Source organism: Chaetodon auriga, chromosome 7 (genome assembly GCF_051107435.1).
Source record: "Chaetodon auriga isolate fChaAug3 chromosome 7, fChaAug3.hap1, whole genome shotgun sequence".
Lineage (NCBI taxonomy): Eukaryota > Metazoa > Chordata > Actinopteri > Chaetodontiformes > Chaetodontidae > Chaetodon > Chaetodon auriga.
The window spans coordinates 19,100,019-19,124,420 of NC_135080.1; the positions used below are offsets into that span (position 1 = coordinate 19,100,019).

Below are 24,402 nucleotides of genomic sequence, written 5' to 3' on the forward strand. Positions count from 1 at the left end.
CCTTCGCCAATGTTACACCTTTATTTTTGAAACCCCACACGTGTAACTTCCGCTCTCGGTGTACTGCTTCAGGTAGTTTGGACGCTGTTTGTGAGTGCGCACTCTAGTGGAGACGCCGCAAACAAACCCACATGAAAAGGAAAGCTGAAAACAGTGTTACGCAACGAGGCGGCGGTTTGTTTCATTTGGCTTGAAGTTCACATTTTGATGAAACCGATTAAAAGAAATAATGTGAACAGGAAACACAGACTTTTCCTGTTGCTGCCGACGCAGCATATCTGGCCTGGTTCTTTACAAAAAGAGCTGCTAGTGTGTTGAGCAACATCTGCACAGACAGATCGTGCAGGTTTATTTTAAGTAATTTAATGAAACATTTTTACATTATTTCAGTAACGGTCATTGCAATGTGTAATGACACTGTGCGTGTCAAAAATAAGTCTTTTTATTACAAGGGCACAAGAACCATGCATTTATCTTCACATAGCAGCTCTGTGGAGACATCAGGCTTTATCCTGTGACTCTGATGAGACTCTGTGACAAGTTCTCGAAAAGGACCAGGGCCACAAACACACAGTGATGAAATATATGGTGCACATCTGTTGCTGCTCACACAAAGCTGAGGGGCCTCCGTTCTTCATCTGCTGCCCTCAGCCATTGTTTTCCTCCTGAGAGCATGACAGCATCACAGCACACACCCATACAGCACTGCATACAAGTTCACTCACACACTCTCAACGGCACATGTGTGGCTTCTGGAACAAAAAAAAAAAAAAAAAAAAAAAAAAGAAATGCAATAAAAGAACGATGGTTGTATTCTCTCATAAAAAGTACATGTCTTACACTAAGTTGTGATGGAAAGGGGAAGCTATTTTGCCAAGTCATTTGTTGTTACACATGTAGATACTTGTATCTACAAACACCACACACACACACATACACGCACACTTCTTGCATGCCGCAGTGTCTGGGAATCTTCAAGGCTGTAAAGATAAGACGGGGGGAGGCAGACAGAATGCAGGGTGCAGTATCAGCCTGGAAAAGTGCAAAAACCTTAGAACCCGTGAAAGAAAAACATGAAAGATTATGATCAATATCCTACCTAAATCAGGCAAGACCAGACTGGACATGCATCATCATATAGAACACTACAATGAGCGTATAGTGGATGTTTGCTGATTCAGAAAGAAAATGGGCCTGGCTATTAGACAGACCGCTCGAGCTCATCTTTATTGATTTGTCCACCCTTGTTAAGAAAAAGTGTCATGACATTTAGCATTTAGGTAAATCTTAATCTTAATCTTAATTCCTGGTGCATAGGGTTCACTCCCTTTAGCTCAGTGCAGGAGGCGTCACTGTAGGCTTTACCACTAGATGGCGCCAGAGCGAAAGACATCCTCTAATAAATGAACTGTCTGCCGTTGCACAGTCATGTCCCATGAAGCAATCCAGAGACACAACCTCACCTGAGAAGTTTCATGGACGATAACAGAAAATTAAGAAATAATTGATGGCATCACAACATTCAGTGCAAATTTATGTCTTCTACATTGGTTATGAGTGTTATGCTCCACCCTTAGATGGCTCTATGGGGTGAGCTCCACAGAAAAACACCTTTGAAAGAACCCAAATCCATCTGGTTTATTCACCTGAAGACACCAGCCTCCCTTCTGATGCTGACACCGGAGCTTTCAGGCACTTCATCCTCATTGAGCAGCCACATGCAGTCACCTGGGTGGAGAGAGGACAGCAGAGGAAAAGGGACAAACAACACAGGGAACACACACAGCCATCAGTGAACACCAGCTGTGTTATTGCATTCTGGGTAGCTCTTCAAAACCTCAGTGTAAATTATGCTCATGATAGGCCTGAGATTCATACTGATCCTGCATGAACTGTGTCAAATATGTAGTCCCAAAAGTGGCCAATGCCATAAACAGTCTACCTCATATTGTACTCGTATTGTTCAAAAAGTGCTTTGATATAGGCCTCCTCTTCCTATTTGGAAAAAAAAGACATTTGATTAACTGAACCCAGTCACTTCTGTCTTATGGTGTGAGTTTAGAGGGCAGATCCCACACACCTTGTAATTAGTGGTTATTCAGTGTTTGTTGTAGCATTAGCAATATTTGAGGACTTCATAGTATAGCTCAAATTATGAATATACAGCAATTTTGTTCCCTGGTGTCTGCATTTACCCTTCACTGGTGTACTTTTTCCACCCATCTCCTCATTTATCCTGTTTTATCAGTCCAAGGACATGTTTGCAGCCTTTTTGCTCACACTGCATTTCCCATTTTCCCTCTTATCCAACTGTATAATGAGAGGAGAGAGATGTGACTCGACTAGTCTGATACATTTTGAGTGGTTTTATGTACCTCCCTATTCTTCTGTCTGACTTTTAATGTATTTTTGCTTCACATCTCATTGTATATTTAATGTTTTTTTTTTGCTTGTGTTACATGTGTCCAACACAAAGCACAGAGCTCATCTCAGGTGCAGCATCTGATGCGTTGTGTTCACCGTTCGCTGGGTGGACATAGCGCTGAGTCGTCACTTCTGTCCTCTATTCCTGGATGCAGGACAGCATTGTCAAGGTGGTGTGTTTAAGAGGCTCATCAGCTTATGAATGGGGATATGGGTCAACGAAGGTGGCATCACTTTCCAGCTCCATGTGCACACAATGCAGTGCAATATTCCTGGAACTGTGAACTGTAATATTCCTGAAACATCTCTATAATGTTTCTTTACGGACTCATGCCTTTGGTCAGGATTGAGTTTGTCCTTTAAATGCAGACATACAGTGAGAGAAAGAGGCAAGCAAAGAGATTGGGGGAAGGAGACAGAAAAGGTGGATTAGTCTCTCACAGATGCAGACATATGCACAGAAATAGCAAGCTACGATAATGTTAATGATCTAGTGAATGATATAAAAGTCTTTGACGTATTGCTTTCTGATAATAAAGAACTGATCTATGACTTATTACAGTCACTGACATGAGCTTCAGTGTAATCACTGCCACTGCATGATATGGTATTTCTGTTCAGTCATTCTTCCAGCCCATATTTTGTCTTCATGCACAGCTGATGTTGTGGCAACCAGCTGTTCCTGTACTCATTTGCCAGGCAGGCTGCTTCACCTGGCGGAGTCTTCAAAAAAAAAAAAAAAGCTGAAAAGACTGACGCAGGCAAAAGGCAGGGGAACTCAGGGGACCCACAAGGAGAGCCCTTCGTTATCTTTAATTACCACCACTCCACCAGGGTTCAAATTCATTTAAACTGTGCAACCTGCTGTACTGAGGGCATATTAGACCAATTAAGGCATGGTTCAGGTGTCTTCGTGCGGTGTGGCTGAGGTGTCTCCATGGCGAGATAAAATGACCCCACTCTGCGTGTCACAAAATGTTGGCTTATTAAATCGATTGTATGATCTTCAGCGGGGGAAAAAATGCTTTGTGACTATATGTCAGCTGATGGGGAAAGGCCTGGCTGCCTCTCCAGGTCTACATGATAACAAGGCTTTTAGAGTAGACTAAGGCCTGTTGCCAATCCTCTTATATTGTGCCTCACTGAAAATGGATTAGTGAGTAACACCTATGTTTTGGCCCCGGGTCACTTTGGAGGGATTTGATTGAATGGGCCTGGAGCTGACGCTGGCCTCTCCATATTGATAATACTCCTCCATTTGTGTTATTTGAATAGGTCTTTTTGCGGTTTGCTTTTGAACTCGACCTGGAGTAATCTTTGTTTTTCCAGAGACACATATGAATCAGAGACAATCCGAGGAGCGCAGGTGATCTTTCCTCCCTCGTCAGACATGCCGCCCGTGAGCAGAGCTGTTTTGGTGGAAACGCACGGCAGCCTTCAGAGGCGCTGACTGCGGGATGTAAGTAGCTCTCCAGGGTGCTGAAGTTGTCTCCAAACGCGACGGACGCCAGCGCCCGAGCTCTGTCTGTCACTTTGAGCCCATGATCCAAACACGATGACTTGTGCGTGCCTCCGCCGGATCCTCGGGGCGCACAGGTAAGGTTTCTGGGGATGGTGACGGTTTATGTGGACACAGAAAAGCGGATCCGAGAGGACACCTGTAAGTTTGTCTCATCGGACCTCGACGCTGTCCTGATGGCATCAAATAAATGGCAAGTGGCGCATTTGTTTAAATTCAGTTATTTCTGACTCGTTTTGTTTGAAAGTAAGAAATGATTAAGGCTTTTACTTTACCCGTTTTGCAGGTGTCACTGGTCTTTTTGATAATTCATCGGTGAACACAAAGATTCACTATCTTGGACGCCCTGGAAGGACAATGCAACATATTCCTCCAAATGTCAGAGGGGCGCTTTGGGAGTCCAACCATCCATATGTGCCCATAATTAAAAGCAGACCAACTTTAACGACCTTGCCCTTTTATAACTTTCTGTTATGGGTCCTCTTCGGAGTGTTGATGTTCCCCTGCTGTGTCCGCTGTTTGATATTCAAAGTGGGGGTCCTGGGGCCTTGGAACTGCGACCCTGTTTACTACAGGGCCCTGCCTGCCGCGGCCGCAAGGCACGCTGTAAGCAGGATAAACGGAGACCTAAGCCTGGATCTGGGCCTGAAAATGGACTTCATCATCCTCCAGGAGCCTTGCGAAACCTCCAAAGCCCTCACTGCGTTTATTTACTATGAGGCGATGGCGGACGCATTTTTGGGCCCCACCAACCCGGGGTACTGTGTTGCGGCGTCTCTGCTGGCCAAGAATTGGGACAAAGCCATCTTCTCATACAGCTGCGTTAACTATGAGCTGGACCGCGTCACAGGATACCCGACTTTCGCCAGGACAGCGCCGTTCCCCGCTGACGTGTTGTTCACCGTGTTGAAACACTTCAGGTGGGCCAGTGTTGTGGTGGTCTCATCCAATGAGGATATTTGGAGGGACACGGCTGGGAGAGTTGCTACTGCTCTGCGGAACAAGGGGCTACCCGTTGGCCTGGTGGCATCTATTGGTATGAATGAGACAGAGCTGGAGAGCACGATGAGGAAGATCCAGGCAGCGGGGGAGGTCAGGGGTGAGTCTGAGTGCTGAAGGGAATGCAGGAGTGAAAATGTCCCTGAAAAATGATTAGATGGATGCCGAAGCAATGCCAGAGAAGAGGAAGGGGAATTGTAGAAACAGATGACATAACACCTGTAATATAGAAACAGGGGGAGCAGCTGTTACATCATTCAACATCCCAGCTGTACACACACTCTTCAGGAGGCTTATCCCTCCACCACCTGACCAAGAAGCCATTTTGACACTGCATATTTCACCTTGCAGTTAAGGTGAACTGGGACAGCTACTTGATTTGTTTGTTTTCAACACTAATAACTTCTAATTTTCGGCATCATAGGGAGTTGACAGCAGAGAGGAGAGACAGAGAAAAGTCCAAGGCTGGATTCAAAAGTTACAATAGTTGCACAGTCAGTTAAATGCTTAGCACCTTCATCCTCCGTGCAGGCCACCCAGACTTCTCATTTTTGACTTTTTAACCTGTCCAATGCTTGAAGTGCTGAGTGCATTTACTCAATTGAGTAGGTTTGTTTCAGACTTTTAGAGTACATTGTAGTTGCTCCACTTGAGGAGGAGAGCACTCTTTCCAACACTGCTTCCGTCACCTGCTGACACATTAAATCATGATGATTGTGAGTTTGGTCTTGTTACCACTCTACATTTGTCTTACATTTCAGCAAAATCCCACTCTTTTTTTTTTCCTGGTCTGTTTCAGTCATCGTCATGTGCATGCACTCAATCCTGGTTGGAGGGGACCAGCAAGGTGCTTTTCTTCTCAAAGCACAGGAAATGGGCCTGACTTCGGGGAAGTACGTGTTTGTGCCCTACGACGCCCTCCACTACAGCATGCCCTACACCAACATCTCCTACTTCCCTCTGCAAAATGACAGCAGGCTGAGGGAGGCCTATGACGCTGTGCTCACCATCACTGTGGCCTCTGAGCCTTTGTCCTTCAATGAGGCATTCGCTGCTGCCAAGAGCAGACAGGAATTGATGCTAACTGTGGAGCCAGAACAGGTAGAAACCATTTGGATGTCACGCCGGGAAATGAAAGCTTAGGTTCCCATTTTTTAAAGCCTGTCTTCTAACCATACTCACATGTCCACTTGTCCATACTGACCATGAACTGGTCGATTCATACCACAACTCCAATGTAAGAGATGGCAAACAAACTCAATGTATGTAAAAAGAAATCAAAACTAATATGAGTCAGTGCGAATTAGACGAATCAGGCCGATGTCATCCAAAGTTAAAATGCATTTATTCTGTTTCTTTTCCTGCACCACATCCAAACATCAGACTGTCCAGGAAACTTATTTCACATTTTCAAATGTTCATCATTTGTGTGCATTTTGTAACGTCTATCAGTATTATTCCCACTGTAATTACAAAAAATGATGGGTCCGGTTGCTGTTCATCACTCATTTACCCATCATACTAAAAACATCCTTGTAATTGGTATTTTTGTCTACATTATGAACAGGCTCTCTGTGTCAGTCTAATGCTCAAACCTCTGATTTGATGCCGAGCATTTCTGCAGAGGATGACTTAAAATAGTTGAAATACTCTTGTGATATATAATGTCTGTCCTTGTGCCTTTTGTTGCAGGTCAATCCACTATTTGGGACTATCTATAACAGCATCTACTTGCTGGCCAAATCCATCCACAATGCCAGGAGAGCAGGCATGCGGCTGTCAGGCTCAAACCTGGCCTACTTCACGAAGAACACAACCTTCAGTGGCTTCAACCAGAAGGTCAAGGTGGACACTGGCGGGGACGTTCAGACCAGCTATGTCATCCTGGACTCTGACAACACGGGGAGCCAGCTGTACCAGGCCTATCTGGTGGATCTATCGTCCGGAGTGCTTCGTTTTGCTGGCAGGTCCATTCATTTTCCAGGAGGATCTCCTCCACCATCTGACTCAAACTGCTGGTTTGACAAGAATGCGATCTGCACAGGAGGTAAGAGGCATGTTTGCGTAGTATTGGTGCACATGGATATGCATGGATGTGTTTGCTCAAGTCTTCACAGTTTTATGGTATACTCTCCATGCACTTTGTCATTTATTCATCAATTTTCATTTCCCATAACATGAAGTTACCTGTTGTCATCCTCAGGTGTGGAGGTCACCTACATCATAGTGGTGTTTGCTGTCATCTTCACTCTGGCTGTAGGAGGGCTCGCTATAAGTCTTTATATCAGGTACAGCCTGTAAATCCACCTTTTTGAGTATCAGATGCATTCACATACTCTATGGTGTGATGTGCACAATACTGGATGTTCTGTGTAAATGCTTGAGAGTAAGAAGGGAAGATTGAGTTTGGAGAGTTTGACTCTGGCTAACATTTGATAGTAGTTGGTGCCAGCAAGAAGAGGACTATGTCAAAGTAGTGTTCAGACCACTCTGTTGATTTCCTTGACCTATGTCAACAGGTCACTGTTACCGTTATTTTTTAAAGCAATTTTTTAGCAAATGTTTTAATCAATACAGTTGAAATCACATAGAGACTTGATTACTCAGATCAAAAAAACTCACCCTTATCTTACATCCTTCCATCTGACCATTTTTCTAACAGGATACTACAAGTAATTCTCATATAAGGATGAGCTGTTTTCATCCATCATCTGTCTTTGCTCCACAGATGATCCCTGAGGTAGCTAGAAAACACACTGCTATTGGATGAAGTGATTTCCTTATCTTTTCTAAATCTCATTGGCAGGAGGAGACTCCAACAAATCCAGCTGGTCAAAGGTCCCAATCGGATCCTCCTGACCTCAGAAGATCTCACGTTTATCAATCCTCAGCTTAGCAAGAAGGTGAGCAGCATCACTGTGTCCCACTCATCAAATCAGACTTAAGCACACTAATCTACTGTAGTGTGTTTATCCCACATTCTCTGGACGTAACACATTGATTGTCAGTTGGTAATTCACAAAAGAAAATGTTTCACGACGCAACTCATTTGATTGATGTCCCACAGAAAATCACCTTGGAGGATCTGAGCGAGTCCAAGAGTGCTCTGGAGGAAAAGTCTGCAGACCGCTCACACTCTGTGAACAGCATGCAGACGGCAACTCATGAGACCACCAATGTAGCCGTATATGAGGTAGGTGACGCTGAAAGAGTCATTGCTGCTTAAATCTGTGCATATACAAAATTCAAAAATGGCAGTAAGTATGTAAGTGTAGTTGTTTTTAAGTTCAGTTTTTGAGGTTAAGGTTAGGTCGGACCTTAAGGGCGAGTACAGCTAATTGTTTTGCTGTTAAATCAAATGACATTGTTCTACAAACAAACCCAAGTTTTTTACAAGACTGAGGTCATTTTTGTGGGTGGGTGGATGAACAGGGACTAATGAAAAGGGTTTTTTTATAAGGAAAAGAAAAAACATGATATCTCTTTCAGGAAGTAAACAATCTGTTTTTTTATTTGTAACATTTCCAAAGAAGTACATGTGCAAAGCAGTGCTCTGGACAAAAGTTGGCTTCTCTTCCAGGGCGACTGGGTGTGGCTGAAGAAATTTGAGGAGGGACAGTTCAAGGAAGTGAAACAGAGCACCACCAAGATTTTCACAAAGGTAGAGCAACATGTCTTGACCTGTAGGAAGATACACTGGCACAGAATTGTATTTGTACTGTAATCTCGTGGTCTGGAAAAGCGCCATACTGCCTGAAATATCATACACACAGATTAATTTATGATTGTCTAAACATACCCTCTTTTCCATGACCTTGTCTATCTGCCTTGTCAGATGAAAGACCTGAGAAACGAGAACGTGAATCCGTTCCTGGGCTTCTTCTCGGACTGCTCCATGTTTGCAGTGGTAACGGAGCACTGCTCACGGGGCAGTCTGCAGGACCTGCTGAGGAACGAGGACGTTAAATTAGACTGGATGTTCAAATCTTCACTTGTGCTCGACCTCATCAAGGTAAAACGCTGATATGCTGAATATGATTACTAATAATTAGCCACTAGGTGTCCCCACTGTGCTTGTTTTCTTGTGCTTGCACAGTTTATTGTGGAGCATTTCCTTAATGATTAACTACACTTTCACATATTGTCCTTCCAGGGTATGAAATACCTTCACCACAGAGATTTCCCCCATGGCAGACTAAAATCTCGTAACTGTGTGGTAGACGGACGTTTTGTCCTCAAGATTACTGACTATGGCTTCAATGAGCTGCTGGACACTCAGAAAGCTCCTATAGAAGAACCTCCACCTGAAGGTACCTGAATGAGTCTCATTACTATTCATGACCAGCCATATTCAATACTGTATACACAGCACAGGAACCCACCTGGTTCCTGGCTATGGATGATTGTGCTACCTATAACATTACCGTAAGTGTGGTATTAGATGAGACCAAAGGCTTTGACACATGCACAAAGCCATACATTTCTTAGAGTTGTTTGCGACTGATATAATGTTACCACCTTCATTTTAAACCTTTTTTCCACTCAGATCTATTTTGGACAGCTCCAGAGTTCTTAAGGGACCTTGCGAGCTCACGTAAAGGCACCTACAAGGGAGACGTGTACAGCTTTTCTATCATCCTTCAAGAAGTAGTGGTCAGAGGGCCACCATACGGCATGCTGGGTCTACCACCCGAGGGTGTGTATCCATCAGGGAGGGGGAGACATAGATAAATAGAATTTGTCTTGAAAATATGTTCTTCTGTGCTTCTGCTGTGCAGAGCTCACAGCCAGCAGTGTAACAGAATACTGGGATGGTACATGTTCTAATTTGAAGCTTGATTGGCATCTTCTCTGTCTCATCACCAGAGATCATCCGGAAGGTGAAGAAGCCTCCTCCAATGTGCCGTCCCACTGTGGCCCCCGACCAGGCTCCTTTAGAGTGTATCCAGCTGATGAAGCAGTGCTGGAGTGAACTGCCTGACCGCAGACCAACGATGGATGAGATCTTTGACAGGGTATGTCTTTGAAGGCACCCTTGCAGTACTCAGTACCCAGATCCTTTACTTAAATAAAAATCAAACTACCATTGAAGTTTTGTGTACCATTACACAGAAATACTCCATGAAAAGTAAAAGTTCTTCAAGTAAAAGTACAGAATCTAGTACCATCGCTTCAAAAGGAAAAAGTACTCATTCTCATTTTATTATAGAATATAAGATTATTCCGTTTTTATCACTAACAAATACATATAAGAATATTTCCCATTGTAGTTCGTGGAGCCAATTTGAAATGCTTCATATACTACTGGGTAGATAAATACAATAGTACTGCATCAGATCATTTAAGTGTGTTTTTAATGCAGAAAGTAACAAATAACTGTAAGCGTTAAATAAATGTAGTGGAGTAAAACTATAAAGTAGCATCGAAATACTAGCATAGCATAGTAATGCTTCATATTAAGATACACATATTCAGCATGAACTAGTCTTGTATTATCATGCATATTAGTAGGATTTTGACTCTTTTTGACTCACAAAGCACTTATTAAGATTATGATTCATGTACACCAACTTTCTTACCTACTATCAGTAAGCAGCAATTAAGTGATTATGGAGGAAAAACTCTTGATCATGTAGAATAATGCATTAATAAGTGCTTTATAATGACCAATAAAGCACCAATTTGCCACTAATATGCATGCTAATAAGCAGGAAGTTGATGGTGAATAAGTGTATCACCAATAACTAGTTGTTTGAGTTTTAATAAATACCTTTAAGTACAAGTATGTCAAAATTGTATTTAAATACAGCACTTCAGTAAATATAAGATGTTATATTCCACCACTGCAGCCTTGTGACCTTGTTGTTTTGACCCTCATGGTTATCTTTATCCCACTCAAACAAACCAGTTTTAAAAAATGTTGTCCATATTGTTCATCATGCTTCTGTATATCTTTATGTGTAGTTCAAGTTGATCAACAAGGGTAAGAAGACGAACATCATTGACTCCATGCTGAGGATGCTGGAGCAGTACAGCTCCAACCTGGAGGACCTCATCAGAGAGAGGACGGAGGAGCTGGAGGTGGAAAAACAGAGAACAGAAAAGCTCCTGGCAGAGATGCTCCCACCGTGAGTCTGTACACACACAGACACACACACACACACACACACACACACACACACACACACACACACACACAATTCAAATTTCTAATGGGTTTAAGTCCGTTCACCTGCTCGTCTGATTCATGTAACGTTTCTGCACCTATGTCTTCAGTTCTGTGGCTGAGGCCCTGAAGACTGGTGCCACGGTGGAGCCAGAGTACTTTGACCAGGTGACGATCTATTTCAGCGACATTGTTGGTTTCACCACCATCTCCTCGCTCAGTGATCCCATCGAGGTGGTCGACCTTCTCAACGACCTCTACTCTCTGTTCGACGCCGTGCTCAGTAACCACGACGTCTACAAGGTCAGAGAGCGAGCTCAACATTTCCAGTAAACTCTCATTTTTCCACTAGAAATGAGTTTATGAAGATGTTGAGTTTAAGACTTTATGTGCCCATAAGTGAATAGTATGTTAACATTATCTAGGTGGAGACCATTGGTGATGCCTACATGGTTGCATCGGGTCTGCCAAAGAGAAACGGCAACAAGCACGCAGCTGAGATCGCCAACATGTCTCTGAACATCCTCAGCTCAGTAGGAACCTTCCATATGCGGCACATGCCAGACGTGCCCGTCAGGATACGCATAGGAATCCACTCAGGTGAGACGGTACAAGGCCAGAGTGTCCGTCACTGTTTACAGCATACAGCATTTGAAGCTGGAGCACCTGTGCACACCTCTGAAGTTGAGGCTGACCGTGGGGCTTATTTCAAGTGCATGTGTTTATCTGCATTTATTTACATTTGTTTTCTGATAATGGCCCACCTCAGAGGAGACTTTTGATCTCATACGTCACCCCTAAAGTCAAAAAAGATAGTTGTTTTCTGCCACAGCTTTCAGCCACAGGTACTCGCTCCTATTTTTCTGGTCCCCGTGATTTTCTTTTAATATATGTCTGAAAATTTTGAGTTGTTTTTAATGTACTGACATGGTCATGACAATGGTATTAAATTTTGATGTTCTCAGTCTCACTCCATTGAGAGTCTTGCTGTTGAATCCATCTTTAAACTGGACAAATTGCTTCATTTCTGTGTGTTTTCAGGGCCCTGTGTAGCTGGAGTGGTTGGTCTGACGATGCCTCGGTACTGCCTTTTTGGAGACACGGTCAACACCGCCTCTCGCATGGAATCCACTGGGCTGCGTGAGTGTCCTGTACACACACACACACACAATACTTTGTTATGTTGTTTGTTATGTTGTTTCATGGTTTCCTCTGGTCTAATTTTGTCTTCTTCTCTTCATGCCTCAGCTTATAGAATCCACGTAAATATGAGCACTGTGAAGATCCTCCACTCTCTTAATGAGGGCTATAAAATAGAAGTCAGAGGCAAGACAGAGCTGAAGGTAACACAAGAGTCTCATTTAACCAACATTTATCTAACAAATGTTTTAATCTAACAATTCACGTATTGTTTTTATTTCAGGGTAAAGGTATTGAAGAGACATACTGGCTTGTAGGAAAAACTAACTTTACAAAGCCTTTGCCAAAACCACCAGAGATCAAACCAGGGTAAGAGCGCCACCCTACTGTCACTCCTCGCACCTTTGGTAAAGCTGAATCCAAACATAATAACTAAATATAACCCACCTTCCATCTCATCTAAAATTGTACAATTGCTTTTGCTAGCATGTCTTCAAGAGATCGCCCTTGGCAGAAATGGCCGCTTGTTCTCATAGTTCAGTTTGCAGATACATTTTAAGGAATGTTACGTTTTGTCAGGGTTGCAAACATGTAACTGCTTCCTGCTGCTAGTAGACGTCCAACTCATGTAAATTGCAACTATCTGAATGTGACTTCAGGGAAGACAATCACGGCCTGAACCCTGAGGATATAGCTGCATACCGGAGAAAGAAAGCTGAAAAAAAAGCTTGACCTTCGTAGTCTGAACACAGGAGGTAGAGCCCTGCATGCCAGCTGGTGTTGTGTGGTGGAGATGTTACTGTGTCGGTTTGATGTGACCAAATTCAGCCTCTGAGCCTGCACGTGCATTGATCCTTGAGTCTTACTGATTGCCCTGTGACCTACTAGTCTCATTATTCTCTTGATCTTATCACCTTCCGCGTCTTGTTAAGCAGATTGGGGGAGGCCCTCTTTGTTTAGTTCATTCACTTTTATTGTGGCCGGCTGGCACATTTTCATAATTAGCTCTCATTTATTTTGCTGTGTTTTTGGCAGTGTTTGTTGTGTTTTCGTCTGCTTTGTGGTATGCTTTCATAGTATTTTCATGTCTTTGAATCCCACACCTCAGTTTAAAAGTAAATGTGTCTGTAAAAAACAATTTTGATCTTAACTCCACCCTCTGTATTGATAGGGACAATTGGCAGGAGATGGTGACAGAGGAGATCAAGACCCTTTTTCGCAAGGCCAACAGGCAGGTGGACAAAAAGATCTGAACGAAGAGAAGGAAAGATGTGAAAAAACCAAACCAGCGGAGCAGAGGAGAGGAGGACACATCCAGAGAAAGAGAGAGACAAAGTGCTGGGAGGCGCAGGCAGAGGATAGAGAGCACCACCCAGCCTCCCACTGTGGCTTAAAGCAGACCTGTTTAAGAGGATTGTCCATTGGCTGGCTAATCTGCCTGCAGCCAGCGCAGCAGAATACGACGGTGCTAATGTAATGACAGTTGTTGCATTACCTGTCTACGCACATGGAAGCTGCAGCGCTCCTCAATGAAGGAAGCACTCATTCACTTCTCTCCGCACTCACTGGCCACTGAGTGGTCACCTATTTCAGGGCAACCAGAGGTTCACCCATCAGAAGATTGAATGCCCCAAACGCCTATTTCAAAATGAAATGTTTTATTTTCTGGTGATAATGTCTGTTTTTAGTTTGCCATGAAAGCTCATAATAGAGTTGCAAGGCCAGGGCTGCTACTCAGCAAAGGCTGAAAATTATATGTTATTAGCTCTCCAAAGTTGAAGGCAAAGGCTGCTACTGCATATGATTATGAAAGGAGAGAGAATTTTTGCCACCTTTACTTTACTATATTAGAGCTGAATGACACGAAAGTATCAGTCAAGTCCATGTGAGCCCATTCCTACAAATTGTTTAAAAAAAATGAAGCTGTCATCCTTTACATTAATGAAAGGTTGATAGTGTTTGGAAAGTAGTGCAATGCACCGAAAGTAATGAAAATGATGACACTTTCTCTTTTCTGTTATAGTTAATATGATTTTAAGGCCCTTCGGTGAAACGTGTCGCTGTTTCCAAAGTCTTCAGTGATGGATTTAACCCACTGACACGTTATGTCAGAACATTTGGTGTCAGCACCCATAATCCTACAGTTCAGTCAAAGTAAATTGCAATGAATTGGTTGTTTGTGCTACATGGCACAAAATTTCTTCTGCAGTGTTTGTTTGCTATCAATCAAAGACGTGTAATACAAAGTCATAAATTACATATAACAAAATCCTGTTTCTTTTCCACCATCGCAATTTTATTAATAACACGAACCAAAATATCCCCAAATTAAATTTCACTGTGATGACAAAGTAACTCTTGTACACAAATCCATTAAAGGTTATCTGTGAGTTCAAGAGAGCAAACTGTGTGTAAAATGTGTAAAATCATGTCTGGAAGCATTACAGCTGGTTTCCCCAACAGATGCTGTTACACTTTATTAATGCTCCATTAAGTCACATTGAAAGACTTCTGTGTTCCCAGAAACTCAAGTGTTGTTTCCTTCACAGGTGCATGACATGTCTGAGAGATGCTTAAGAGCACCATCTAGTGTTCAAATTAAGATATTTTCGTTGAATTAACCCATTCAGAGTAACAATAAAACACGTCCATTGCAGTTTATAAGAAATGGCATGTAGGCATCAGGGAACACATTAGAGCAAACGCACTAAAACAAATTCGAAATTAGATTATAATAATATCATCCTATGTTATTTGATACAACTGTATTTGTGAAAGTACTGTTTTGACCTCAACTCCTGTGGCCTGACCATAGCCAATGATTATTCTAATTATTATTGCTTCTATTTGGAAAAAATCCCCTGCATTTCATCATATTATAGTTGACTATCGGAGAAGCTTAATTCATGCTTGGCGTACAAAACATCAGCACAGTCAGTCAGAAACATGTATATTGTATTATTTATATGTTGTTGTTTGTCCTGTATGTTATCACTGCACTGCAAAATACAGGGTGTGTGTAAAGATGACATCATTAAGTAATTAAATCACTGATTTGTAACACCTACATTGTTTGGCTCTCTTCATAGTGGAGCAGTCCTTTTCCTTTTTGCAGCCACAGGGTGACGCTATGGCTCTCACAGAGAAATCCTGAAGGCATTGGTCTCTTCCAAAGGGATTGCATTGTTTTGTAACAGAGACGATTTTTGCATTCTTTGACCCTTTGTAATGAAATTTTGAGTCTTACAATAGGCTATGTGAAAAGCACCTTTAAACCACTAATTTGGATTCTTTTGTCAACCTACGCTTTTCTATTGGCTGTGATGGAATAGCAGGAAATCGAGTTAACCCTCTCACCATGAGTACCCTGCACTCCCGTCTGTGAGCTGTACAGGTTGCTTTTCTGCCATAGTTCTGCCATAGTTGTCTATGGCAGATGAGTAATATAAGGAAAGGCCTTCAGCATCAAATCCCCACATTCCAGACCTGGGAGGACTGTTTGACCTCCAGCCGACTGGAAAGATTGTTTTCCTTTTTCTCTGAGATGTTAATTCTAGCTCACATTCCTGTGGTCAGCACTCCAGAGGACTGTATCAACTGCATTTGGACAGTATTCAGACATACTTTGCAAAAGCAGAAAACACACAAAAGAATCATTTTCTTCATTTTTATTGAAAAATTAACACATTATTCCGTGATCACACAATTCCTGCAGCTTCTCTGTGGGATATACCTACAGCAAAAAGGATGACAGAGTGGATGGCAAGTGAACACAAGGCAAACATCAGGCGTTTGCCGTTTTTCTCTGCAGACTCATCTCGTGCAGAGGAACAATTCAGTGCAGACCGGTAAGAAGTGAGAGTGTGGAAGGAAGGAGTGGGACAGAACTGTTCGATAAGCTTGTGCAAAGATCCTTTTTCTTTAAACGTTAAAGATAATGCAAGAAAGCACACATGGATTGTGGCCAAATATGACAGGGTGAAATGAAAGAGATCATACTTAATATAAGCATGCTGTGTGCTGTGCCAACTGGTGTTTATGTAAATTTCAAATTCATTTTTGTAATCGAGACCGTTATTCAATCCAAAATGGCTTAAGGCTGATAGGTTTATGCAGAATTGTTCCCTTGGAAGGTTTAGTGTGTCTAAAAACAGCTCAAATACTCAGTACACAGAGTGCCTATTGGAATGTGCTCATGAGGTAACGGACATACCAGAAATATGTAATGTTTCCTGCCATCATTTCACAAATAACACAGCTACACAACACAATTCACAACATTAACACTATAGTTCATCACGCATCTTCTCTCCTTTAGGTCTAACCACCCTGCCGATGTACATGATGGAGTTGCTCTTATTGTCCTTCACCAGGAAAATGAAGGGGTGATCCACATAGAAAAGTTTGGGGTTCGCCAGCTTGCCAGTGCCGAAGATGCTGGTGTCATACGGGTTTCCATCCACGTCCAGCTCCAGGGCTGAAGCGTGGAAGACGTTTGAGAGGTATAGGTCCTTCTTTCCAGAGATGTTGGTCAAGTCAGCCTTGGCTTTGTCCACAGCCTCGGTCAGGCCGAGCTCAGCCAGATGTTTCTAGAAAAGACAGAGAATTGCTCAAGTCAAAGGGTTCTTGGTTCATTTTTGGATGTCTATATTGTAACCTTAATTGTTAAAATCTGTGATCCATCAAAGTGCCACCATTTACCTGCAGGTTGTGGCTGACTTCCACTGAGAGTTTGGGGAGGGAAATGGCCACAGCCTTGTTCTCCAGCTTGCTAATCCAGGTGCCCACCTGCTTCCTGGTCAGGAGTTTCTCCAGGCGTTGCAGGGGCTCCAGGTGGTAGGGCATGATGAGGATCATAGAAGCCTGATTCTTGTCCAGAGGCATGTTCAGCACAAAGATACGGTTCTCTGTGTCGTCGTAGAAGTCATAGAGACCTGTGAAGAGCACATAACTCAGACATCTTATCTTCCTTGCATTCTTATTGGTAGAATCAATTTTAGCAACATAAAAGGATAAGGTCAGAAATAGAGATGCTGCCGAATCTCACCTGTGCGATGCATCATGGGAACCCCAATGGTGAATGAGCGGGTAACCAGGAAACTACGTGTGTCCACCATTTTATCGTGGAATTTCTCATCCCAGTGAGCTGTGAGACAAAACACAGAGGACTCAGTGACACATCTGCACAATCCTTTGACATATCAACATGTTTCAGTTATGATCAGAAACAAAAACACTACAAGAATAAGAGAAACTACTCACGCTTGAAGAACATAGCATTGACAATCATGGCTCCATCTGGGTTCTGCACATCCTTGGTGATCTCAGGCAGCTTGCCATCTGTCGACTTGGCAGCCCACTCGTTGATGGAGTTCACTGCACTCCTCTTGTCTCTGAAGTTTATTTTTGAATGGTCGTAGTTGTAGTGCTTCTTGCTGCTTTTCACAAACTCATCAGCAAAGGAGACAGAGCTGGGGCCGTAGAGGCGGTTGTTGATCTTCCAGGTCGTGTTGCGTTTCTTAGCATCGCTCACCTGGGAAGGAGCAACAGTGACAAATGAGCAAAATATAGAAAACACTGAGGGTCTAGTTTGAAGGGGCAGGACGAAACAATAATGTTATCAATTCCAAATTCTGAGACACATAATATATTGGTACTAAAGCCTTCCACACAGTATTTGATATCGTTGTATTTACCTCAGTGAGCAGCTCGGACAGGCCTGCATGCAGATGCTCGTCTTTCAGTTTGTCAGCACTGAGGACGGTTTTGACCTGGGAGGCAGTGTTGGCCTTGCCGCCAAGAGCCACCATCCCCAGAGAGGAGGCCACCACCACAGGAGAGATGAGGATGTTCTCCATATCACCTTCCTTTGCCATGTTGTGGTACAGGCTAAATCAAAATCGCAAGAAAGATTATTTGTTTGTGTTCTACACAAAAAATATATCTTAAGTCTGAAGACACAGCAAGTGTACCACTATCATGATGTACACTTAATATATGAGTTTCAGACCTGAAGGCCAGATTGGCGCTGTTGTCAGCCAACGTTGTGGCATGGCTGCTCAGTTTCTTGTCTTCTGCAGAGGCCACGAGGGCCAGCAGACAGAGCACTACAGTGTTCGTCATCCACATCCTGTCTGTCTCCAAACACAGCTGTAGCAGCCTGTGAAAGCGGAGCGAAAGAAAAAGTTAAGCTTCACGTTACTTAACCTGGACTGGTTTCCTAAAATCAAATAAATCAGAAATGTGTATTGAGCCTGAGATGGAAGGCACATGTCAGAATATCTTCAGGGCTGGCTTAATTTAATACAATCAGAAAGGAAATGCCCGGACACAGACTACGATTGGGATGTGAGGCTGTTAGTGAAGGGGCAGGGCTGGCTCAGCCCACAAAGAAGCTCGGGAATGCCTCCAGATTCAGGCAGACATGTTCCTTGCCACGTCAACAGCAACTGAGCCTCAGCTGTACAGCAGAAGCTGCCATCCAGTCAGAGTGAAGCTCTGTGCTGAGTCGAGATTGAAATGCGATGCTTCTCTACGTTTATTGAAATTGATGCAAACTGTTGCAAGTCAGCACTTTACTTCAGCCAGAAAAAGTAAGGTCCAAAAACAGTGTGGTTCACTGAGTAGACGTGCGGTCTAGTCTTTGATGCGTTTAAATGTTCTCTACAGAGGCACTGTGAGCCTTCTTTTATCCCACAGAAAGAGTTTTTGCCTGCAGGCTATATCTAACTCATCCCAAAACTTGTTCAAACAAAGGACTTAACTACATGAGGCTGTAATTATCCAGCTGCCTCAGCATCTGTAAACATTTTACTGATCCCTCTCCACCGTTCTCAGTGCAGACATATATTGTCTGAATATCTATACTTGCATATTTGTGACAGAGTAGAAATGACTTTGCATCATATTTGGATACCTTGAGGTGTTTTGATGTCTGCGATTTTCATTCTGGAAGACAAAAAATGTTGTAATGTACGTAGTAATCTCCACAGAGCAGGCAGTAAAACATTATACAGGCTCTGAAGGAGGTATATTCTGTGTTGGCTCATTTTTCTTATTTCCCAGCTTTCAACCTTTAGACTAAAACATTTAAGCTATTGTACAAGTTAGTCACCACTCATTCACAATCAGACGAGTACACTTTTTTCATTGGCTTAGTGTGAACCAGAAAAGACTTTCATCCAATCAGCTGTGCCACAGTCAAGCAGCACTGATTTCTCGAGGACAGGGTTGAACCTCTCATCATCGAAAACTAATGGATTTGAGTAAATCAAAAGACCAGACTGAATTCATATGAGGTCCGCATCTGTGAATGTGATAGCACTTAATAGATTTAAATAGACTGCAAAGCAGTGACATGCAAGAGGCAAAAAGTGTTAGTATCATCATACTGGGATAAGTTTAAAAACTTTAAGCTCCGCAAAAAGATTTGTTCTTTTTTCTCCAGAGAAAAACGACAATATTCTGCGTGCAGGTCAAACATCCTGAGAGGTCGTAGAGATTTAGAACTGGTCAAAAGGACGCTGTAACTTGAAACCACTAAAACAAAGCAGCACGTTCACCCTCTGCATGCCTTTCTGAAAACAAAGACTTATTTTCTAACCCTTACCTGGCACAGATTCACTGGGATTCTTCTCTCAGTTGTGTCCTGTGGAAAGTATAACTGTAACACAGTTTCCTGCTTTATATATCCAGAGAGAGAACTTTCTAGAAGTGGGAATGGGATATTCAAATGAGGGTGTATGTCTTTCCTCAGGAAGTTGAGAACTGGGACGTCCCTCTTGGAACCAGAGAAAGAGAGGGGGAGCTAACTCCTCTCTGCTGGTCTGGGCTCAGCTTTAAAACTTTCCCAGCTCTGGCTGCAGGCAGGAACACTGAGAAAAATTCTGGTTCTGGGTCAGCGTTGGCTGCGGGCGTACTGCAGACTTCACACTTAGCCCCTAGGTCCTAAAGTTGCTCGCTGACTCAATCTGGAACTTTGGTTTCATCACATGTAAAATATAAAGAATAAGATGTGTTTTAACTTCAACTGAACGATTCTTGTGCATGAAAGCAATGAGGCATAACAATGTTATTTTCATGGCCATTTATAGTTTGAGTGTATAAACCTCTGTGGAGCACCATTTTTCTGCAACCTCAGTAGATAAGGCACCAGTGAATGGGCACATTGTTTGCAAATGTAACAAGCAAAGCAATGATTTTATTCTTTGTTAGACAGATGTTGTGATTCAAATGGAATCTTCCAGAACTTTAAAAACTTCCCTCAGTTGCAGGATCTCCAGCCCTGCACCCACCCCCGCAGTGCCACGTCTCTCCAACTCAGCTGCTGATTGCAGGGTGGTTAAAGGATGGGGCTGCTGTTGAAAAGGGCCACTGTCGTAAAATCTGCAGTGACCTGAACAGGGCCTCCTTTCTAAATTTATGCATGGACATTTTAAACAAAAAATAGGTTGGAAACATGTGTCCTTGTGTAACCCTGTTCAGCATTAACTTAAACACCAATGGTAGCCTCAGCATTAACTTTTTTTCCTTTCTGATCTACAGAGATCAATGAAACATTTGTCGCAATCATATCCACCATAAGGACAGAGCAAGACATCTGAAGGATAAGCTATCACTCTACATTACATATAGTATAAAATATTGATCTTGGTGTCTGACACAAACTATTTTCCAACCAGAGGAATTCCAGCAATCTCTTAATCCCCAAAATTCCTCCTCCTCTTTTTGCACCCCCTTGCAAATTGTCCTGACATGCCAACTGTTGAATGGCATCTCGCTTTTAGTGAACTGTTGGGATAAATATCCGGAAAGTTGTACAAAACTTTGAGGAAATTGCACCCAAATCCTAACTCCACAACTCCTGTCATCTCATTTCATATAATATATATAACTTTCATTCTGGGGACACCTACCAATTTCAACTATAAAAGGCATGACACAAGCAGGATTGCAGCCCCCTCCCTCACCTCAGGGGGTGTTTGTCACTCTGAAAAAGCCGCAGGAGCAACAGTTCACATTGAAATTCCTCAGCATCTGCAGAGTGAGGGCAACTTCTGGGTCGAGCAAGTCTGGACAGATCTCCTGACACACGAGGCCCTCTAAAGCAGCAAGTCCTTCATTGTCTAGAAATGTGAGGCAAAGGCCTGGAACATCCACACAGATACATTAAGTGGGAAGAAGAGGAGTCATACAGGGACACGCAATTTAAAGAAGATTGTATATTTGCATGATACAGGGGACATAAATGATGTAACAGTACGTAATCTGAAGGCACACACATTGTGGCACTACATTGTTGTGTGTGCTTTACAGTAAAGCTGCTGTCACATTCAAGAGTGTTTTTGCTAAAAACAGAATGACCCGTTAATTCTTTGCTTTTGTTTTTGTTTTTTTAAGGAAGTGCAAGAGTGTTTCAGGGGTCATTCAGGATTAGCACCTCCTTTATACTGCCTGAATTAACACTGTCTGTGTGTGTTTTTGTGTGGGCTTGAGCAAGCATCGAGCACTTTCCACAAGTTTTCCCTTTAAATTATGGTATTGAAGGATGTAAAAGCTATAGGCACAACATGAAATGATGCAACGTTTCACCGACTGAAAATTGTAAAGGCCGTCAGAAGTTGGCTTCTCCGGCAGAGTCTGATGTAAGAGGAGGAATGACAGACCTCAGAGGGTGGAGCCAGTCTGAAATAACTGCAGCAACCAAAAAATCAACACTAATCTCAGTCTATTCATTTGGATTTAAACCGCGGCAGAGGAAGTGGAAGACCTTTGAGTAAAAGCTGAAGTAACATAGTGCAAAAATACTCTGTTACAAGTCAAAGTCCTACATTCAAAACCATCCTTCAGTAAGTACATAGTAAGTAATTAAGGAAAAAAATATTAGCATCAAAATATACTTAAAGTAGGAAGAATGGATTGGAATAATCACTATCATTATTAGGTCTTTGCTGTATACAGTATATCAAGTTATCAAGTTAAGTTTTAATTTTATAAAAATAAAATTCAGCCAGCTGCTCATGCAGTTGCACTGCAGTTAAAGTTGCAGCTGTGGAAGATGACAGACTTATGTGGGGGTTGTGAACAAACAGAGACGCTCAGTCACACTGCAGGTCGCCCATCTGTGTTAGTTCTTCAAACAAAAAGAGTGATGGGACTCTGGCAGCCTGTTGCTACTGTTAAGAGTTTTTCTAAACACCTCTATTTCTGTTTATCTCTCACATACATACAGACATATCAGTGCTAACCCTTCCTCTCGAATGTACTCTTTAGGTGGTCTGCATTATTGTTTACTGATTCCAGTGCTGTAAACTCTGCCCAGGTGTACCGGAGACAGTTTCAAGCATTCTCCTGATCGGTCAACGTGCCAAAATATAAAGAGTTTAAAGAAAGAATCTGAACAGTTTTACAGATTATAGATTATATAAATTATATATGACGTGTCATCAGGGTTGATCGTCACCGTGCCATGTCACAAACTACGACAGCCACGACTGTGCAGGCATTGACACAAACACTCCGCTGAGGGAAGTAGAGCACAGCTGCCAGAAGACCATGACGCAAGACCTGCGAAATGTTTATGATCAGCAGAGCTTTGTTGAACTTTTTCAACTTTGCACAGACTGATCACCAAGTCAAAATGAAAAATAATGACAGTCTATCAAAATCATTAGGCTGGCCACAGTGTTGTGCACGTGGTAGTTGGATAATTCATGGCAAAAAAAAAAAAAAAAAGAATATATGCAGACACTTTCTGCTTTATGTGTCACTTTGTGCAAAGTAACAAACTGTGTATTTTGGATCTAACTTGAGGATGACAAGGCAGCAGCACTCAGGTGGATCTTTCTCATGGTTTTAATACTGACTGAACATGACCCATGGCAGCAAAAGTTTGAAAGCTTAATCCAAGGCCCTCAAAGTTCTCGTCATATTAATTAAAGTCTTAATTAAGCTTATGTTCAAGTTTGTATTCTTTCTTTACTCTAGAGATGTTTGAAATTTTACTTCTTTCAGAGGGCATTTTTTAATGGTGTGCTATGAACCTGAGAAAAAAATGCAAAAAGAGGAATTGTGCCCAGAAACCAGAGACATCAATTAATCCTTAAAATTTGTGAAGAAGTCTCACATCTTGGATAAAAACACTGAACGTGTATAAAGTTAGAAGAACCCAAGGAAACGATTTTGAATTGGCTGCCAGATACCGTGGCTGTTCTACCTACTGCTTCACTGCACTGGGGACTAACAGCCACTAGATGGGGTGCAAAGCTACCAAATAAAGTACACCACCTTCACCAGAGGAGGCTGTGTTGTGCAACTACAGCCATAGAAATATCAAACCTTTATCAATATAAGTAAATCCATGACAATTTGAAGAGACAACTCATGTTGCTGTGACGATAGTCAATAAGAGGAGCACACACTGTGACCTCCACTCTCTGCTGAGGGGGCACTGACACATTTTCTCTTACATATTTTCTGTGTGGGTAGAATTAAAGAAAATCAAAATACTAAAACAGCCACTCAGTGAAGGGCATGAGCATTTGTCTCAGTGGGATCCTTGTCACATACATATATATTGGATAAACTGTTTCAGATCAAATTAACAAGCTTCAACCTCCCTCCAGAGATCTATAAAGTATTAATCAGTGCTGTTTCAATCCCCCGTCAGACTGCAGTGAACAAAACGCAGCCTACTGTGAAATTCCAACAGACCTTCAAAGTCATAACAAGCTGTTGAATCGGCATTTGGATGATACAGTTTAACTATCTGCGTTGATTATTATTATCTCATCTTTGTTCTTTCTCTCTCTGCACCAGTCATGTTCTGCACCCTTTAAGAAAGCAGCAGTCATCGCCCGACCCTGCTGAGTTACATAACACCACATGCAGAGGAGACCCCTACCAGCCGTCCTACCCTTCCTGCCTGTGGAGGCCGGTTGGCATTTTAATTGGGTGGAGCTCATGACAAAGTGCAGCAGCTGGAGCTACTGACTAATACCAACCTGTGGAGAGAGGAGCAGGGAAGCCCGGGTCAGCCACATCAAACAGGGATATGCCACAGGAAATGATCCTGAAGGGAGCATTTCCCTTCTTCCCCACCTGTTGATGCTCATGGAGAGACAATGTCAAGGTGTGTGTGTGTGCCTGTAGGAGT

General features: G+C 42.6%; 2 protein-coding genes across 3 annotated transcripts; one reads left to right on the top strand and one right to left on the bottom strand.

Moving 5' to 3' along the window:
* Positions 1-3,591: 3,591 nt before the first annotated feature.
* On the top strand, positions 3,592-13,629 carry gucy2f (guanylate cyclase 2F, retinal). Its single transcript, XM_076734897.1, has 19 exons — positions 3,592-4,136; positions 4,230-5,042; positions 5,742-6,043; positions 6,635-6,989; positions 7,146-7,230; positions 7,749-7,845; positions 8,010-8,135; positions 8,523-8,603; positions 8,778-8,954; positions 9,096-9,252; positions 9,489-9,638; positions 9,809-9,957; positions 10,907-11,070; positions 11,219-11,411; positions 11,534-11,708; positions 12,150-12,248; positions 12,357-12,451; positions 12,532-12,617; positions 13,420-13,629. The coding sequence occupies exons 2-19, from the start codon at positions 4,301-4,303 to the stop codon at positions 13,499-13,501; spliced, it is 3,315 nt and encodes a 1,104-aa protein (XP_076591012.1). The 5' UTR covers positions 3,592-4,136; positions 4,230-4,300; the 3' UTR covers positions 13,502-13,629.
* A 2,289-nt stretch (positions 13,630-15,918) lies between these two features.
* serpinh1b (serpin peptidase inhibitor, clade H (heat shock protein 47), member 1b) lies at positions 15,919-19,952 on the bottom strand. 2 transcript variants are annotated; one of them, XM_076736123.1, is made up of 8 exons: positions 19,858-19,900; positions 19,165-19,196; positions 18,259-18,408; positions 17,945-18,137; positions 17,511-17,781; positions 17,296-17,394; positions 16,950-17,182; positions 15,919-16,837 (listed from the first exon to the last, which is right to left on the bottom strand). In XM_076736123.1, the coding sequence occupies exons 3-8, from the start codon at positions 18,375-18,377 to the stop codon at positions 16,535-16,537; spliced, it is 1,218 nt and encodes a 405-aa protein (XP_076592238.1). In that variant the 5' UTR covers positions 18,378-18,408; positions 19,165-19,196; positions 19,858-19,900; the 3' UTR covers positions 15,919-16,534. The 2 variants fall into 2 exon arrangements, with proteins under 2 accessions (XP_076592238.1, XP_076592237.1); XM_076736122.1 differs by lacking the exon at positions 19,165-19,196 and having other exon boundaries at positions 19,858-19,952.
* Positions 19,953-24,402: the final 4,450 nt, after the last annotated feature.